At 35.8% G+C, this 19,424-nt stretch overlaps 1 protein-coding gene across 6 annotated transcripts in view; it reads left to right on the top strand.

Annotated features, from left to right (window-relative positions):
• The window catches only part of Crag (DENN domain-containing protein Crag), an 86,147-nt gene that overhangs the window by 1,536 nt on the left and 65,187 nt on the right, over positions 1-19,424 (top strand). For 4 of the 6 annotated variants that reach the window (XM_083140869.1, XM_083140873.1, XM_083140871.1 and 1 more), the window contains exons 2-9: positions 5,662-5,736; positions 7,029-7,241; positions 8,256-8,352; positions 8,853-9,096; positions 9,684-9,753; positions 12,673-12,845; positions 15,098-15,330; positions 18,950-19,075. In XM_083140869.1, the coding sequence (XP_082996995.1) occupies positions 7,040-7,241; positions 8,256-8,352; positions 8,853-9,096; positions 9,684-9,753; positions 12,673-12,845; positions 15,098-15,330; positions 18,950-19,075 (1,145 nt within the window). In that variant the 5' untranslated portion in view covers positions 5,662-5,736; positions 7,029-7,039. The remainder of the gene's footprint in view (positions 1-5,661; positions 5,737-7,028; positions 7,242-8,255; positions 8,353-8,852; positions 9,097-9,683; positions 9,754-12,672; positions 12,846-15,097; positions 15,331-18,949; positions 19,076-19,424) is intronic. The other 2 variants (XM_083140870.1, XM_083140868.1) reach the window with 1 other exon arrangement.

Genomic DNA, 19,424 nt, shown 5'->3' with positions numbered 1-19,424 from the left:
CTAATTGAGGCCTCCTAATAACGAATTTGAAGTTAAAATTTGGGGGTCACGTGTAGAAATTGCAAAATAAGCTAAGTTGAGTGGTCCGTGATCAGAATAGACATGCACGATTGCTCATTATTTACCGGAAGATTTTGTGTTTCCAATACTTAAAAAACGAAATATACATTCCTGACATTACTACGACCCCAAATTTTAACTATGCTTGTCTACCCTAACCTAACCTTACAGTGAATGGTTCATGGGGCTACCTGTGCATGGTTTTACGACCCCAAATTTTAACTATGTTTGCCTAATCTAACCTTACCGAGAATGGTCAGTGGGGCTATCTGTGAATGGTTTTGCGCTAATTGTGATAACAAACCGATAAAAAATCTTATTTTCGTAGCACTTTAACGGCAAACGTTCTTCAACGAAGATACCATTTTCGTATCCTGCAATTTTACGATCGATGCATTGTTGCCAAACTTACCTGTAATCAACAACTTTTTTACTGTTCTCTTCCGCCATTCTTACACGATCCATGCTCTCCAAGTATGAAATCAACAGTGTGGCAATGCTGTAGACAGCGTAACTAATTGTGAACGTCAATTGTTCATATCAACAAATATGGTTCCCATACTTGTATAGGGAGAATCATTGCGAGAATAGAAAAGCTTATTTTACAACTTCTACACATTAATGAACAACACCTCACCCCAACATGTTAACCACAGATAAATCATTGCAACTAGTTATTTTGTGAGTATAAGCAGTAGCATAGAAATTACAGAAGGGTCCGGTATTGTAAATTCTTGCCGGAAGACTAATTATCGCAGAATTTTGGCAATCATTGTCACACGAAATTTGAACCTTCCTTAAAGTAATGAGCACTGTTTGGATTTCGAAAAAGTTATTTATGCTTAAAAAAATGACTTAAAAATTACCTTATGCAAGCATGCGCACTTCCCATGGACAATGTATTTTCCTTCGACTAGTGGGAATTAATGTAGCTAAGTAAATGGGAACCTTAGTAGAATGAATTTAGGGACAAAAGTAACTTGTGCAAAAATCAAGTACTTATGCTATATTTCACACATTGTCAGTGTTTTGTAAGTTAAATCACACTAACTATAAGCATAGCATGGAAAAATAAAGATTACTATTATTATAGAGAGTAATTAACCTAATTACCTCACCTGTACAGTATGGAAATTTCTGATTGTTTTAGAGAGAGAGTAAGACTGAACATAAGTACCTAACCTAACAACCAGTGCAAAAGAGAATCTCCCACACAGTGACGAATAATGAGATTCTGTGAAATAGCACAAAACCTGGTGAAGGTCTGAACCTTTTATTCTTTAGTATAAATGCAGATGCAGGGCCAGATTTAATTGATGCTGTTCCTAGATCAGTTTAAATATTGTTCCATCTCCTTTCTTTTCTGTGAAGGTGGGTGCACAAAATGCACCATCCTACATGCATCAAAATGCATTGTAACAATTTCTATAAGTGGTAGAAATGCAAATATACAGCTCTACAAAACATACATTGAAATGAGTCGGGCATATACGAAATGAGAGATTCCCTTACATATTGAAGTCTTATTGTATCAACTGATTCTACACTTTTTTATACCATCTTCTCTGAATTTTGATTGAGAAAATCGCTTTTGTTTTAGGTATTTATTTGATTAATTCATTCTCTTATGTTTTTCCAGTGGCACTTTTTTTCCCACTGACTTCCACTCGGACATGTAAATCGCATTAAAAAAAAGTTTTGCCACCCCAAATTCATGCACTCTAGACCCTGACCTACTGGCCTTGGTGGTGGTGATTCTTAATGAGAGCAGTAGTGCATTATATCTGCACACACCACCATGCAAATATCAAGCTGGAGAAAAAAATGAAGCACACATATATTATTTTCTTTTCATTTGAACATTTCTGTGTGCCTCCTAGAGAATGGATAATTTTGCATTGTTTATGAATATTATGCTGTTCATGAAGATTGTTGTTTATGAACATTTTCTGTTTTATTTTTAAGAGCAACTTTTTTTCTGCATGCATTAAGTTACCTTATTTATTTTAAATTCTGGCCAGGTGATGAAACATTACTAAATACATACCCATAACACTAGAAGAAAAAATAACTACCACCTTAAACAAAGCAGACTACAGTTATCAAAAAGTACACCACTGATTGTCGATATATGGTTTTATAATAACCTACCAAACAATATTAAAATACACGTCCCCACAAAATAAACAAATGTTAGCTATAAAAGAACATTTGCTAAACAATGCACTATATTGTCTAACTGAATTTATGGAAAATAATGGAGGACTAACTAACTAACTCCTCTAGCCTTCTTAAACCCGAAGTTTCATGGCTGCAGCAACACAGGCCTACCATCTGTCCCTATCCTGAGCAAGATCTATATACTCTTTTCCATCCCTACCAATTTCCATTAGGTCCATCTCAATGTTATCCCTCCATCTTCGTCTTGGCCTTCCTACTGGTTTCTTACCATCAGGTTTCTCAACAAGAATCCTGTAAACTCTTCTTTCCTCTCCCATTCGTGCCACATGGCCTGCCCACCTAAGTCATCTTGATTTAATCATTCTAATAATATCTGGACATGAATACAAATTATGTAGTTCTAAATTATGTAACCTCATTATGTGTCCTCATCCCTTTTAGGTCCAAATATTTTCCTAAGGATCTTGTTTTCAAATACTCTCAATTTATGTTTCTCTTTCAATGTAAGGGATGACTAGACATTAACTAATTATACCTCTAGTTATTATAATAATTAATTATGCCATATTGAAATTTTGTATAGTAATATCACTTTTTGTATGTGATAAATTTTATGTAACTTTTTATTATATATCATATTCTTAACAATCATATATTATAAACTATTTGTAGACAAAACTCTTATTACTCCACTTGTTACTGTTGACATTTTCCATGTCTATGTATCACAGGTTTTTGGATATAAATATTAATATTATCATCATCATCTCTCAGAGGTGTGTTATAGTGAAGTAACATATTGTTGGTTTTCACACCCTGAAACAAATTTTGTTACATAAAACATCAAAATATATTGATTATAAAATGCATGGTGAAAGCAGTATGTCATTCCTGTTCACGTCTGTGTGTATTTCTTGACTGTGGTTTTCTTTTAAGATGTGATTGGTTTATATCATTAGTAGTGTTAGATAATGGTGTTAACGATAGTACATTGTTAGTTTAGAAGTGTTGGGTTTGATGCTGATAGTTATTTATTGGTACTAATCTGATATTCCCTGGACAGATTTCTTCATTTTTACAGAAGAAGCTACTTACGGTAATAAGTTCCTGTAGCATTGTCTAACATCTGGAAGGTGTTTTGTGTGATGTGGGAATGTTTCATAGCGGAAATTCAACCATTGACGCATAGCCCCATGAACCATTTCCGGTAAGGTTAGGTTAGGTAGGGTCACGTATAGGTTACAATAGTTAAAAATTGGTTTCGAAAAAATATGCATAGCCCCACACACCATTCTCGCATAGCCCCACGAACCATTTGCGGAAACGTACGTTCTTCAGTTACAAAAACACTTTTTTTTAAAAAGAAAATGCAATTACTTTGATCAAAAAAACGTGAATACACGTTAAAGAATGTTCCGGGAAGCAGATAGGTAAGTACAAATGTCAAAAATTGACAAAACGAAGAAGTTATAGGTGTCCGGGGAATATCAGATTTTTACCTATTTATTTTTTTCTGTTAGGTAAGGAGTGCAGTAATTTTTTTATTTTTTTAGGTTTGGTGGTGTTGGCATACAACTGGATTTTATAAATAATAAAACTGTGAAAGTAGTCAGATACAAGTGTTTTTTTTGTGTTTTTTTTACCTATGTGGTCCATACTTTGAGATCAAATATATTGGTTATTTTTATGTTTCTGCACCCTGGAAACGTATTTTTAAGTGTCATGTGGTATTTGAGGTGTTATTTCATCAATTTGCCCATTGCTCACTTTGTTGACTATCATTAATATGTTCATAGGTACCATTGTAGTTATGTATAGTATTTTAAAATTTACACAGCTTGTAATGTGTAAAACTCTAAGAAATGTTTGCACTGGTTTTCTACATTATGAAGTCTCATCCACGAGATATTTTAAAAATCTTTTGATTGTAAAGGCGCATCCCCACTATGCCAGCTGACAAGGCTGCGCACAAAAGTCATTCTGCTTTGCCGAGTCGATAGACATCCCCACAGGACTGGTGTAGTGGAGACGTGCATCAGTCTGGTTCGACGGCTTGTTGGCAGCACACGTGAAATACTCAGTGAAAATACATGACAAGCACGGTTGGTAAAAATTTGTTTTTTAAAAAGAAACAAATAAAACAGTTTTTTTGTTTTAAACATGTTTTAATTTTAAAAAACTTGTTTTAAATGAATGAAACTTTTAAAACAATGCTAAAAAGACTTATTTTCTAACAATGATGATTAATAAGGAATCTGTTAATCATCCAAGGAATAACTGTGTCTAGTTATAAAGTAAACACTTGATTAACTTCTTAAAATACCTATTTACACTACTCCTAAATCTTGCATGTAAGCTGTTCAAGAAGTATAAACTAATCCACACTATCCACGTGCTAGCTACTCGGTTTTTCAAACTACATTCATTGTGAATGCAAAAAAAAATACTGACTTAACAACTATGTGCAGTGTATCAAGTGAGGAACAAATATTTTTCACCCATATACTATTCAATTTTATAAATGTTTTAAACACTTTAAAAATATTTTAAAAAAGAAATAGAAAACAGAGCCAGATGTTTTAAACGTGCCCCAAGGTTACATATTCCAATATGTTTCTTTGTTAACTGAATATATATTTTCAGCCACTGAACATACTTATGTACACAATACACAAAATGACATGGATTGAATGAAAAGACAAAGTTACAAAACCAGCAAATAACCGGATTATCAAATATCGAGTATCAAAATGTGTTTTAAACAAGTCTAAAAAACGTTATAACACTGTTTTAAACATTCATAAAGAACAATGTCTTGTTTTAAAGGTTTAAAATTAGTTATGTGTTATATATGTTTTCTATTTCTATAATGCTATAACTTGCGAGTCCGTCCACTCCACTCCATGATCAAAAGTTGAAGAAACCAGACCTAATCCTTCCCTAACCTGCCAGACACGCTCGGCGCCACTCTGTGTGTCCCCCACTATGAGCGTTGTCGGCACGATTTCCTTTGAAGAAAACTGCTACTAGTCAGGTTGGAATTGGCCTGACAACTGGCCTGTCGACACAGTATTTCCTTAGTATTTCCAAGGTTCCTTCATCTACACATGTACATGAAAAAACTGCATCACACAAGAGCAACTTACGAGTGTGGTCACTAATGCACACTACATAAATCCTCATAAACTAATATTTTCTACACCTTAAAATGAACAAATTAGTTTGTGTGAACTTCAGACGTACTCTGGCAATTATTTTTTTGTATTCTAAATACATTTCTCATTCTTCTCCATAAAAAGAAAAAAAATTCAGGTTACAAGGTTTAACAGGTGATAATTAGGAATTTTTTAGTACTTCAAGAATTGATTTTTGAGGAGTTATTTTTCACATTTTCAACTAGATTTTTTTCTTTTCTTCCAGAATTATCTTCATTTCTTCCAGAATTATCTTCATAAAGTACTCATAGGGTAGCATCATGACACAAAGGCCTTCAAGGTAAGTCTTGTCTTGTTTAATTGTTTGACACTGAATTTGCCCCATGTTTTTGAGGTATTAGTGACTGACACTGTGATGAATTCTAACATAAGCAGTTTGTGTATCCTGTTTTTGAAGGCCATAGGTTCACTTTAAGTATGCTCTATTCCATGCCAAAATCCCCTCAAATTTCATTAAAATTCCATGAGTTTGTAAAGAATGTGAAGTAAATTGTGTGTGGATTTTTTAGAACTCTGGGGTCTATAGGCTTTGAATAACAGGAACAACTTTGAAAAAAAAGAAAAGAGCATATTTCAGCACACAGACCAAACAAATATAAAATTGTCATTACTTTTTGTTCCATCAGTAGTGGCAATGTATTGTTAGGCTTGTTTTGATGTTAAGCCAATGCACTTTTCATAAAAATTGGCAATAGCATCAGTTTCAAAGTCATGCAATATGACCTTGAATTTTCCATGAACTGCAATTTTTATTTTTCTCGGAATAATACATAGGGTGATTTTTGATTTTGCTCCACTTTCTTGTTAATTTCATTTTTAGTGCCTGTAGGAACTATAGTAATAAATTAGTAAATATGAGACTTCTTTTTGCACCAAACATATAACAAGCAAGATAAGGGTGACTCTGAAGTCACAAAAATTCGTTAGAGGTTGCAGGTAATACAGGTTCCTGGAGACAGTGGCTACATCTGTCATATTTTATTTATACTCTGAACATGTGGTAAGTGTTCCCCCATCATACCAGCATTGTTTCCTTACATGTACATTCTCTGATAGCATAATGCATAGAATATAGTTTAAAAGGACATGGGGTCAAAATCATGGCAATTCACCAATATTTTGACTACAATAACTTCAGCAAATTTAGATGTTTTATGCTGAAATGCATGCAGCAACTAGATATGCCTGATGATAACACTGTATTGCATTTGAGTGAAATGAGTCAAAGCATTTGAAAATGCAATATGTTAAACATACGTAACTTTGGAAAATACAGTTTGCATGGTAGCACAGTAGAAATATTCTTGGTGTACTACGTGCCAGGAATCTTTGGAGCAGTGCCATGCATACCAGTAGAGATGGGGGAGAAAGTGAGAGTGCAGAGCAAAGCAGTGTATCCTGCTGCAAATGGCTGGTAGCTGCAGTCATGTTGTCCTCTCCATGCAATCCCTTATTCTGTCACATTCTCATTGTCTGAGCTCTCCCGAGTCACGTACTTGCGTTCAGAACTTGATTTCCTATGCTTGCTCCACAGACCTCTGGGACAGAGTATAGTCAAACTCTTCTTTTCAGGTGACATAACTATGGATGAACGTCGGGTTGCTGACTACTTCGTTGTGGCAGGTCTACCTGACGACCCAAAGCCTTTGGATGACTTCTCTCGAGATGGAGCTCATCTCAAACCAACACACAATCAGGCACCCATCACTGATATCACAGTTATTTTCCCAGCTCTTGGGGAAACTGTTCCACCTGGATACACGTGCATTTTATCAACACCAACTGGTAAGTTCAACTTTTTTTTTTTTCAAATCTGCATTACTGTTTTCTGTACTGATATTTGAACCATCCAACAATGAAATATTAAGGAACTACTTTTTGTTTTCCAAAAGAAACCAGTATTTTCCATACACGATGAGATGCATTTGGGTTTTCATGTAGCCTTTATGACAGCAATTGTTTGTTTGGCCACAAGTGGGACTTTAAATAGGGAACTACTTTAAAAGAAGCGAGATGCTCCAAGCAAGAACACCATGTGTACATGCATGCAAGGTGTATACTGACTGGAAATCACTGACACCAGAAACTCTATCTGAATTGTTTTCACAAATGCCAAAGAAAAGTCTTGATGCATGTGTACATTCTGATGCATTAAATTTTATTTAGATAGATGGGTTGTTTATGATAAACAAAACAGAACCCTCACCTATACCTTATTTTCAATCTCACTTGCAGAGTGGTTTCACAGTATATAACAGTAGGAAACCATGTGATGTTACCAAATCAAAACATTTTGATCTTGTAAGCTAAAAACTGCTTTATAACTGAAACGTGACTCAAATTCTTTACATTGCTGGTTAGTCATTTTAATTTTAATTTCAAGTACACCTTGTTGCACTCGGAATATTGAAAGGTTTCTTAATTTTCTTAATTTGTGTAAACATGAAGTCTCTGCTTCATGATTGTGAATAATTCAATACCAATACCAATTTTTTATCTCCCAGTGTAATTCATTAGTACAATATTTTCATGTCTATAAATTACTCATATATTTTCCAAGATGTACAAGGAAAACTATTTGCAAATATTTAGTGTAAAATGTTAATACTAATTCATTCTATTTGTGATAATGTTATTTCAACCTTGAAATATTGGTTATCTTGAAAACCTGGATTTATTCTTGAATTTTATCATAGTTTTAGAGTAGCCACCCTGATGTGTTATTTATTCATGCAATGGCTCATAGAGAACATTTTCTTTAGTTGCACATTATTTAATTTTTACATTCCCTTTTCTCAGGGTTTCCTGCTGATTTGAATCATGGAAGCCTTCGCAGTCCAGAAGTGTATCTCTGCTTCCGAAGGGGCAGAGATAAACCTCCACTGGTGGATATTGGGTAGGGAACATTTGCTCTATAAGTAATTAATATCTAGAAACCAATGTGTAAGTTGGTCAAAGAAATTAGACCATGTTTGTACTTTAAATTGAAGTACTGAAGTAAATGTATTTTCTCCTATAAATGTGAAATCATGTTCACCTTTTTATCAGATTTGGAAATCTTGTCACAAATTATTGTTATTACTTTTTAGCTTATTGAATGATGTGCTCTAGGAAGAGCTTTATGAACATGTAAATACATGCTGTTGAAAGTGATTTCCTATTTTTGTGTTTCCTATTCATGAATACAGTAGTGGATTTTACATTACCCGGTTTTACATTTTCCCGCATTATACATTCAATCTTCAGTCACAATGGAGACAAATGCTTAAAAATCTTCCCAGATCTTACATTTTCCTGCATTTTAAGTGCACCTTGATCACCTAAAAAACGTAACAACAAGGTTTCACTGTATTATGGATTATGGTATATGAAAATGTATTTCGTATTCACTTTCAGGGTGATGTATGAAGGAAAAGAACGGATAATGGCAGATTCAGAAGTTGTATTATCAACCCCAACAGGCCGTGCTGCTAACGTCAACAATTCTGGTGCAAAAACCTTCATAACATATCGAAGAGCTCTTGAAACAATGCCTTGTAATGAGTTGGTAGTCACAGACATATGCGTGATTCTAGCAAACAAAGGTGAAACACATCCCCATGCATTTTGTAGAATTAACAAGAATTTAAACAAAGGAATGGTAAGTGAAATGCTTATTTTTCTTTCTATTACTTGTGCAATGTGTCATTTCTATAAACTACTCATATCACAAGAGCCACTAGAGCTGGAGAAGGGAAGTGGCAGAAAATTGTCATTTGTATATATCATTTATTAATTTTCCTATTTTTTTTAAAAAAAAAACTGTAGATATATCCTGACCCTTTCATTTTGTCTCAATATAAATTGAGATTATTAAATATATACCTTGGAGTGCAGAAATACTTTTATTGAATTGAAACTATTCAGAAATTCTGATACTGATTCACATTTGGCAACCAAGTTGTCAGCTTTGACACCTTAAACATTGTTTAGCCAATTAGCACCTAAATGTGGAAACCTAGTTTTGAACCCTGCCATAACTACACAGTTTTGTATCAGATGTATTGGAAATTCAGCATAATTTTCAGGATCTTCACTCCACGAAAGTATTGATCAGTATTAGTTGTTACTTGGAGCAGGTGTTAGAATATGTATTTAATTTCAACTGTAATAAGATACTGCTGGAGTTTTGCACTTTTATATTCCTAGACCTACATGAATATATTGTATACATGTTTTACCTTTCAGGTTGGTTCTGATGTCTTCTTGTGCTACAAAAAATCTATGAACAGAGCAAATCTTATATCATACAAACCTGGTGAGTCAGAATTCTATTTTCTTCTTAAATTTCCAGAGTTCTTTTCAAATTCTTATTATTTTTTTACAAGAGTGCAGAATATGTTTTGGTATCTGCTCTTTCCACCGATATCTTGGTCTCCCCCTAGGTCTTATTCCCACTCCTTGTGCATTGTAAGCTCTTACTGGTAGTTTTTCTGCATCCATCCGAATCATCTCATCTGTGCCTGATATATCCTGTCCTGAAGTTTCACCACCCCCACTGTCTGTCGGATCTCCTCATTCCTTATTCTATCCCTTCTAGTCTTCCCCAACATGCTCCTTAAGAATTTCATCTCCACTGCCTGCATCTTTCTTTTGTCTCTCTCTCTGTCATTGTCCAAGTCTCTGCTCCAAATGTAATTTATTGGTACATAGTATGTGTTATATATTACTTTGTTGTATTTCATACTTACATCCCTGTACCATATTAATCTTTGAACTCTTTGATAGAGTCCACCACCCATTTGTCCTCTTCTGTTTACCTCCTCATCTATTCTTCCACTTCTCTCAATTATGCTTCCTAGATATTTGAAGCTCTCCACTACCCTCAACTCTTCCGTGTCCATCTTTATTCTTCGTTCATTTCCGGTTATGTTTCCTGTTGTTGTTAGCACCTCACTCTTTTCTGCATTGAATTTCATTCCTGCTGTTCTGATTTCCTCATTCCAACTGTCAAGCTGTCTCTGTACTTCTTCTTCCCTGTTTCCCCATATTACTAAGTCATCAGCGAACAACAGGGCCTTCATCTCTTCCTCTCCTATCTTCTTCCACACCTCTTCGTTAATTGCATCCACTGTAATTATGAAGAGCAGTGGGGAAGGAGCACTTCCCTGTTTTAGTCCATTACTTATACTGAACCACTCCGTTCTTCCCACTGGTGTCTTCACACAGCTCCAGTTGGCCTTGTATGTGCTCTGTACTCTACACACTATCTCTTCCTCGACTCATTTCTCTCTCAGAGCCTTCCAAATCTTCGTTCTGTCCATGCTATTGTATGCCATTTCTATATCTAGGAATGCCATAATCAAATCATTTCCGTACTTGTAGTGCCTTTCTTGTAATTGCCTTATGGTGACTATCAGATCTTCTGTTGATCTGCCTCTTTTAAACTTATATGTTCCTCTCTCATGTTCAGCTCTGTTACTTCCCTTATTCTTTCATCTTAATATTTTCTCATACACCTTTGCTGAGTGGCACATTAGTATTATTCTTCTGTAGTTTTTACATTCCTTTCTGTCTCCCATCTTGACTATGGAAACTATTAGTCCCTTTGTCCAATCTCTTGGCACTTCTCTCTCTTGACACACTGATTTCATCACACTGCACACCAAAAACTGCTCCAAGTATCATCTTCACTGTCACTTCATCTATTCCAGGTGCTCTACCTGTCTTCATTCTCTTCAGTGCTTCCTCCACTTCTTCATGTTCATTTCCTCTTTTCACGTTCAGCAATTTCTCGAAATGATTTCTCCACATTCTCCTTATTTCATCATCCTCTTCTACAACGTTTCCCCTTTCATCCCTTAGCTTCCAGCTGTCTCCCCCTTTCTCTCTCACTAATCCATACAATACTTTCTTGTTCCTATGTACAGCTTCTTAAGAGTAAATAATATAAATAAAAATAACATATAAAATGTAAATAACGTAATGATTTTTACACTTTATTGGTGTTTGTAACTGCTTAAATAGTCAACATCAGATGAGCTGACAAGGGTGTTAAGTCTGACATTGGGTTGAAGTAGATTATTTTTTATTCTTGTTGTTCTTTCTTTCCCTCCTGACTTTCATCTTTCCTTATTTTCCATATTGTTTCTATTATGATCTAGTAAATACTGATACCGATGTATTGGCACTGACAGATAGCTGTGACATTGGTATCGAATTTAGTCACTGATCTGTGATCTCACTGATTGTTTCATTCTGGTTGAATTTTCCAGAGCTTGGATATCTGGCAGGATATGCAAACTACAGAGTTTTCATTAATTTTGCACCAGTATTGTGTGGATTTTTTTTTTCTTGTGATCAAATGGTAGCTACAATAATATTCTGATTATCTGTATTTCACGTAAAATAATTTAAGAGGCACAGTAGCTCAGTCATTAGGGTGTCTGACTACTATGCGAGAGACCTGAGTTTGATCCCTGGCAGGGCCGGACTTTGATTTTTTCCACCGGTTCAAGTGGCCCTTATTCGTAGCTTCCCCTCTTATCTGAGGGAGGTTTCACTATCTGCCATCTGTGACCCATCCAGTAGCTGAGGCTTGCACTGGACTGGAGCTGAGGCTCGCACTGGATGCAACTCGCATTGGAAAAGTGCACCGATATAAAAACAATGCAGAGTAAAATACTATAGAGGGTATATGGAATGCATAGTTAAGATCTCACCTGTAGGAAATTGTCAACTGAAAAATCACCCACCCAGTTACAAATGTTACAAATGCAGACCTCCCTGATGGCATAGTGATAACAAGTGTAATCAAGGGGTCCCAGGCTCAATACCTAGTGGAGGAACATAGTTGTTCCAATCTCACTTAAAACTGTAGGTCCATTCTCAATTAGCCTATCTGTGCATAGCATGAAATAGGAAAAAAAACAACCTTAGCACTGATGTACTCATTATTTTTCATTTCGGTCAGTGAAGACAGACATTACTCTGCATATTTGTAATGTCCATTTTGAAATAGCTACCCGATTTTAGGGCCAGACAATATCCGGATTATCAGTTGCAGCAATTATTGCTATGCATCTATGATAGACATGCACATGGTTTTGTTGCGAAGTTGGTTTTTATATTCCAGCAGAATATGCATTTTTGTTTTTGTTTTTGTTTATTAAATAAGTACAAAATGTAATACATAGAGAACCAGGAAGAGTCAGTTAACATATCTATTTCATTACAGGTATTTTAGCAAGATATCCTCGAATAGACCATCTGAACTTCCCATTTCCAGAATCTGTGCCTATGTTTTGCCTACCAATGGGTTCATCTATAGAGTGTTGGCATGCGCAGGCTATCCAACCGAGGCCTGTCTTTTCCACATTCGTTTTGACAGTCTCAGATGCTGCAGAAAAGGTAAGATTGCAAGTGTGTTTATTAGAGAATTTCTAACACTGACTTCCATTTATTTTTTAATTGTATTGTATAATGCAGTCTGATTTCAGTAACACCAGTATTTCTAACCTACCATCCATCATTATTTGGGTTTCAGCTGCTAGTATATTTTGAGTACGTGGATTATTAAGTACTGTAATACAATTGTTCTTTCTGATAGATACTGGTAGTTAACATTTCCTCAGAATTACGGTACTGACATTATTCAATCATAATCTAAAAGACAATATTGCATCTGGTCATGTTGATAGAAAAGTTCCATCGATGCCATTCATTATGTGTAACTATATTGTATGTATTGTTTCATGTATTATTGTGAGGGTAAGTTAGTATACAAGTCAGAAAATAGGATAGAAAAATTGAATGTGAGTACTTGCCTGACTTATTTTTCTGCATAATAATCCCCCTCACATTCAGACACTTATTCCATTTTTTACTATTCTTTGAAAGCTGGCAGAAAGGAAGGTTTGCAGCTGCTTGTGCAGCCAATGCATGGCTTCATTGACAATGGCTTCGTCATCATTGAAAGTGCGCCGACCCCCATGGCAGAGTGGTTAGCACATTGCGCTATGATGCAAGGGGTCCCTGGTTCAAATCCTGGTCTGGGCATGGATATTTGCGAGCGTCCATTCATCATATCATCACTCATCCACATCTTCGCAAATTAGCCAAATTTGTGGCACAAAAAGTGAAGTAAAATAAAGCAAATCAATCAATCATTGAAAGTGCGGAAATCACTGGGTACTAAGTCTGGGCTGTAAGGTAGATGTTCCAAGTATTCCCACGCAAAGTGTTCAACAGTTCCTACCCTGTGAATTCCAAAACACGGTCAGAAGAACCTTGAATGCTGATGGGATAACCTTGAATTTGTTGATGGCTGGGGAGGAATGATGTTTCCATTCAATGTAGGCACACTTCAATTCTGGTTGAAAGTGGTGGATCCATTGTGCCCCATAATGATTTGTTTGATGACGTTCTTCTCCTCTACATGATACCACCTGAGGTGCTTCAGGGATAAGCTCATTCTGTTGGATTTGTTTTCTTCGGACAACTGTTGTGGGATCCATTGTGCACACACTTTTTGGAAGCATAATCAGTTGTGCATGATGACATAGGCAGAAACTCACTCACTACACATAGGCAGAAACTCACTCACTACCTTAGCTACATCATCTATGAACACATGTCAGAGGCATGCATATTTCGTTTTTCAGAAAAACACGAAATATGAAACAACACATTGTAATGTTAATTTTTCATGTTTCTGAAATGTGTGCGGTGCATTTTCCTACACTGTTTTGTCACCAAATGATGCGAAATGAACTGCAAAATGCAAAATAGACTTAAATACCAAATTTATACGCGACACACACTGAAGTTTTAATTATCTTGTGAGTTGTGCAATTCATGGAAACTTTATTAATTCTGCTGTAAATATTTGAGAAGCAAAAGTGGACATCTTTATACAGGAATAAACGTAATACTCTTGTAACTACATAAATGTCCTATTAGAAGGAATATGTTTATTTTGTGTAATAAGTGCAGTTTTTAAATCAAATTTAGAATTATATTCAAGATTTTAAAAACAAAATGTCATTTTATATACCACTTTTGATCTGATTTTTCACTATTACACCACTATTATCTCAAAATTTCATTTTATTTATCACTTACCTTTGTATTTGTACCGAAATTTCGCTTTTTTATTTACCAAAAATATGTGCCTCTACATGTCAGTTAGTATGGATTATCTCCTCAACATGCCAGATCATGATCTCAGTTGCAACATCCACAGGACAACCTAGACACTCCCATGTTGATGATGCTGGTTCATCCATTGTTGAAGTGCTGTATGCATCGGTACTTGACTTTTTGTGTCAGGCACACATACACTGCACACATTTCTGTATGCTTCTCTATTGCTGATCCTTTGTTTCACAGAAACTGCACACTGCTTGCTGTTCTTCTCCCACACTCGTGTAACACAACTGTCATTTTCAACCTACTCAACTTAAATAAACCTTGACACACAGCAATCAGCATTTTTGCTGCCACCTACCAACAAAATGTGCACCCTGGATTTCAGATGGTTTTCACACTGTGGATTTTGTGACTTGCAATTGACTTTCCCCCATATTATGATTATGTTGTATTATATCACCACGTAAGATTTTGTATGTCCCTCTAATGCTTATTTATTTAATTCATTACAGGTGTATGGTTCAGCAATAACCTTTTATGAACGATATCCAGAAGAAAAACTTTCAGTAGAACAACGTGAGAAGCTTCAGGGTGAAGAGCCAGTAAACAAAACCCAGAAAACCATTAACACAAACAAGTGCATATGTCTTCTGTCGCATTGGCCATTTTTCGATACATTTGAATTGTTTCTTAAGTTTCTGCATGGGTTATCGATCACTGGACCTCAGCCTATTCCAATAGAAAGGTAATGTTAAGTTGACTGAAGTTCTTAACTACTTTTCCCCCCCAACAGAATAGAACAATATTTAATCATCATGTCACTGTATGTTCTTGTTGTAGCTTGGACCAGAACAGGTTCCTTTGGCAAGAGATTAAAGGGTATAATAGAATATACATGTATGGTATAGCCTATACGTAAATTATAAGGTTTCATTGGGCTCTTCAAGACCTCTCCGTAACTGAGATAAACAAGTGCCGTAAACCTGTGATACCGGACCCTCCCAAAGTTACTGATATCAAGTCAGTAACAATTTTTATGTGAAGATACATTGAAAAGGCACTGGATCATAAACAAGAGTTTATTAACAATATGTGTATTGTTCATTAACAATGGATATAAGGAATCATGTAAACTCTCACCGAAAATATTACAGTAATTATCACAGTGAAATGGATCAGTTTAATAACTAACAGTAACAATCAACAGTTGTTAATTGTAATTACAGGTGTTGGACAAAATAATATGAACACCTGATTAGATGAGCCCCATTTTCGGAGTTGGAAAACTGTTGGTGCCCGATTAGTTGGTGCATCCGTAACAACGGTCGCAAAGTTAGTAGGGGTACCGTGAGCTATTGTATCTACCGTCATGACAGCATACAAAGTGCAGGGGAAAACAACGTCTGCGAAAAAGAATAGTGTCAGAAAGACGAAACTGACAGAGAGACAGGAGGGCATTAAGGAGGATTGTTGGCTCTCAGAGGAAGGCCACCACAACCAAAGTGACTGCTGAGCTGAATATGTGTATCCAGAATGCAGTGTCAACGAAAACAGTTCGCCGAGAACTGCATAAACAGAATATCCATGACAGAGCCGCTATTGCCAAATCTCTTGTAATGCAGGACAATGCCAAACGAAGATGTCAGTGGTGTCAGGAGCACAAAACCTGGACTACACCGACCAATGGAAACATGTCACGTGGTCCGATGAATCAACCTTCACACTATTCCCCACCAGTGGACGTGTTTACATATGGCGAACACCGGCCGAAGCATACAATCCAGTCTATCTGGTGCCAACAGTGAAGCATGGTGGGTGGTCATTTCATGGCATTCACTGGGTCCTACTGTCACACTGAAAGGAAAGATAACTGCCAAGGTGTATGAAGGCATTTTAGGTGACCATGTCCATCCAATGGAGCAGGCATTGTTCCCATCAAGGGATACCATCTTCGTTTCCCTCCACCAGTCAATCTCAAGGAATTGGAGCAGTTTCTTGTTGAGGAATGGTATAGCATCCCACTGACTACCATCCAGGATTTGTATGCATCCATTCCCAGGAGGATTGAGGCTGTTCTCAAAGCCAAAAGTGGTCCCACACCATATTAGGTGGGTGTTCATATTATTTTGTCCAACCCCTGTATATTAATAATAAATAATTAATAATTGTATTAATTTCAGTGTAACAAATGACCATTTCTGCTGTTAACTTGTTTTCTGGGTTGTATTAATAAGCCCCTTTTGTCTTTTTTTAATAAAATAGAAATTAAAATGCATCCATATTGTATGCATTGCTTATATTTTGTAATTTTTTGCTTCATTGCGGGATGAGCATGTTCAGAGGTCAACTAACCACAACCTTGCAACCCAGAGTTCCAGGTTGAGTTCCAACTTACACATAGATGTTACTTCATGAGTGTTCATATATCCTCATCATTGGGATTAGCCAAAAGTAGGAAAAAAGATAATGTAAAATAAGAAAGTTAAAAATGTGAATTGTTACTTCTTAATGATAGTTGTTTTACATTTTTGATCCTTAGTTCTACAAATCCCTGTGATAAGTGGTCAATCCTACATTGGGCACCAAACAAAGCATAAAAAGTCAAACCTTGAATTACCATCATAGCAACAATTCTAGTCCAACATGTAAGGTAGTGATGGATATATGTATGTTTTATCACGTATAACTTTTTAGATTAATATTCATTTGATGAAATGTACAAATATTTGTTGATATTGATAGGATTTAGTATATGCATAGCACATACAGCTGTGATGTGAAAGTCTTCTATTGCCGACCTCGTGGCAGAGTTATTAGCTACAATGTCTGAGGCAGTGGTGGCTGGTGGTCTGGGTGTATGGGTGTGCACCTCGGCCTCGTGTCCAGAAGGAGTATTGTTACCCTCAACCAATGATTACCACCCCTTTCTGCTAATCATATTACAATCCAAGTTATGACGTACCTTTCGCTGATAATTTGGCGATAGCAGTTATATTTCATTAAAATGTATAAAAAATTAGGTTAATTACAAATTCGAAATAGGCGGATCCTGTGGCAGAGTGGTTAGCACATTGGGGGTACGATGCCAAGGGTCCTGGGTTCGAATCCTGGCCTGGGCATGGATATTTGTGAGTATCCATTCATCATATCGTCACTCATCCCCATCTTCGCAAATTAGCCAAAAGTGGCACAAAAGGCGAAGTAAAATAAAGCAAATCAAATCACAAATTCGAAATACCCCAGTGATTTATTTAATCGATCATGAGAGAAGATGTGTTGTTTGGTCTCTTTGTGACCTGCAGAAAATACAGCATTCGACGACCTGACAAAATCACTCGCAACGCTATACCGATAAACTGCTATTGTTTGTAAGGGATAATAATATCGCGTTACTCAGGTAGAAAAGCTGACGTAAGGAAGTAAATGGAAGCTGATGTGGCCCGGGAACATTTGATGTTTCGAAGAAATGGCGTTCAATGAATAAATATAATAAAAATTAATTACACCCTACACATTTACTTGGGTGTGCACGTGCGAGTGCACGAATAGGCAGCAGCTGTTACTGGCCTGAGGACCTAGGTTGGAATCCTGGCTTGGGCACAGGTGTTCTTTGTGAGTGTCCTTCCTCAATTTCATCATATGATCACTCATTCTCAGCTTCGTGATCAGCTAAGAGTGGTAGAATTAATAAACCATATCAGTTATTCAGGACTTCTATTGTAAGAAAAGCTGTGCAACTTTAGTTGAGCTGGACAGACCTAGGTTGCAAGAAAAGTGTAAAATGGAAGTGAATTTAATATATTCATCTCAGTATAAGATTTTACATATCCTCTTGTTTCCTGTTGTGTTGATGTAAGTGTATTCAAATATTATACCATGTGGCAACAGGTATACAGAAGGAGGTTTGTAAGTGGGCAGGTAATTGTTATACAAAAGAAAATCTTTCATTAATCAATGTTTTGATAAAAAAGTTCTCTCATTGTGATATGTAGTCCATCACTTTTCCCATTGTTATGTACATGTATAGTTGTTCATATTCTTATGAATCTGTATTTTTAATGTTTCACTTTGATTAAATTCTAGGGTTCATTTCCAAATGTTGAGAAGATATGTGTAAGACACGTTCATATAAAATGATAAGCAATGTGTTCACAGAATAGCAACAATAAATGAGGGAATGGTATTTCAGATTTTTTTTAAAAAAAATGTATTACAAGGTGTGTAATATCTTTAAATTTTCTCCTATTGAATCTTAGGTAAAAGGATTTCCCCCACATCAATTGAAAGGTGCAAATAACCTGTGGTGCATCACATACTTATTAATTTTATATCCATCTATCCTATTTAATTAACTTTCCTTCCAGGTATATATCATACTTCTTGGAAGAAGTGCCATTTCCATCTCCCCAAAGACCAAGGATATTAATTCAGCTTTCTCCATCTGATTTGGTGGACTTGACACAGCCCGAAGACATACCTCTTCCACGAAGGTATGAATTCTGATTTTCAGTCTTACTTTGTGCATTATCAAACTATTACTATCCAGTAGCTTGATATAACAATGATAAATAATAGAAAAATGGATATACAATGATTAAATAGATGATATATGAGGCCTCATAAATCAGTTCTTTATATAACAAATTCATTTTATGGTATCAAGAGCTAAATAAAAGTTTACATAGTATATTACTAGATATCAGTAGTGTCTGATGTTGATGTCGATTTTTAAAATATAAATCACAATATCCGGTATTGAAATGGTTGGATAAAGCAATTGTATGGTCTATATCTGAGATGATGAAATTTTCTTAAGACTAAAATATAAATTAACCGTAA

This window comes from Lepisma saccharinum, chromosome 19 (genome assembly GCF_977018435.1).
Source record: "Lepisma saccharinum chromosome 19, izLepSacc3.1, whole genome shotgun sequence".
Classification (NCBI taxonomy): domain Eukaryota; kingdom Metazoa; phylum Arthropoda; class Insecta; order Zygentoma; family Lepismatidae; genus Lepisma; species Lepisma saccharinum.
This window is presented reverse-complemented; position numbering and strand designations above follow the sequence as displayed.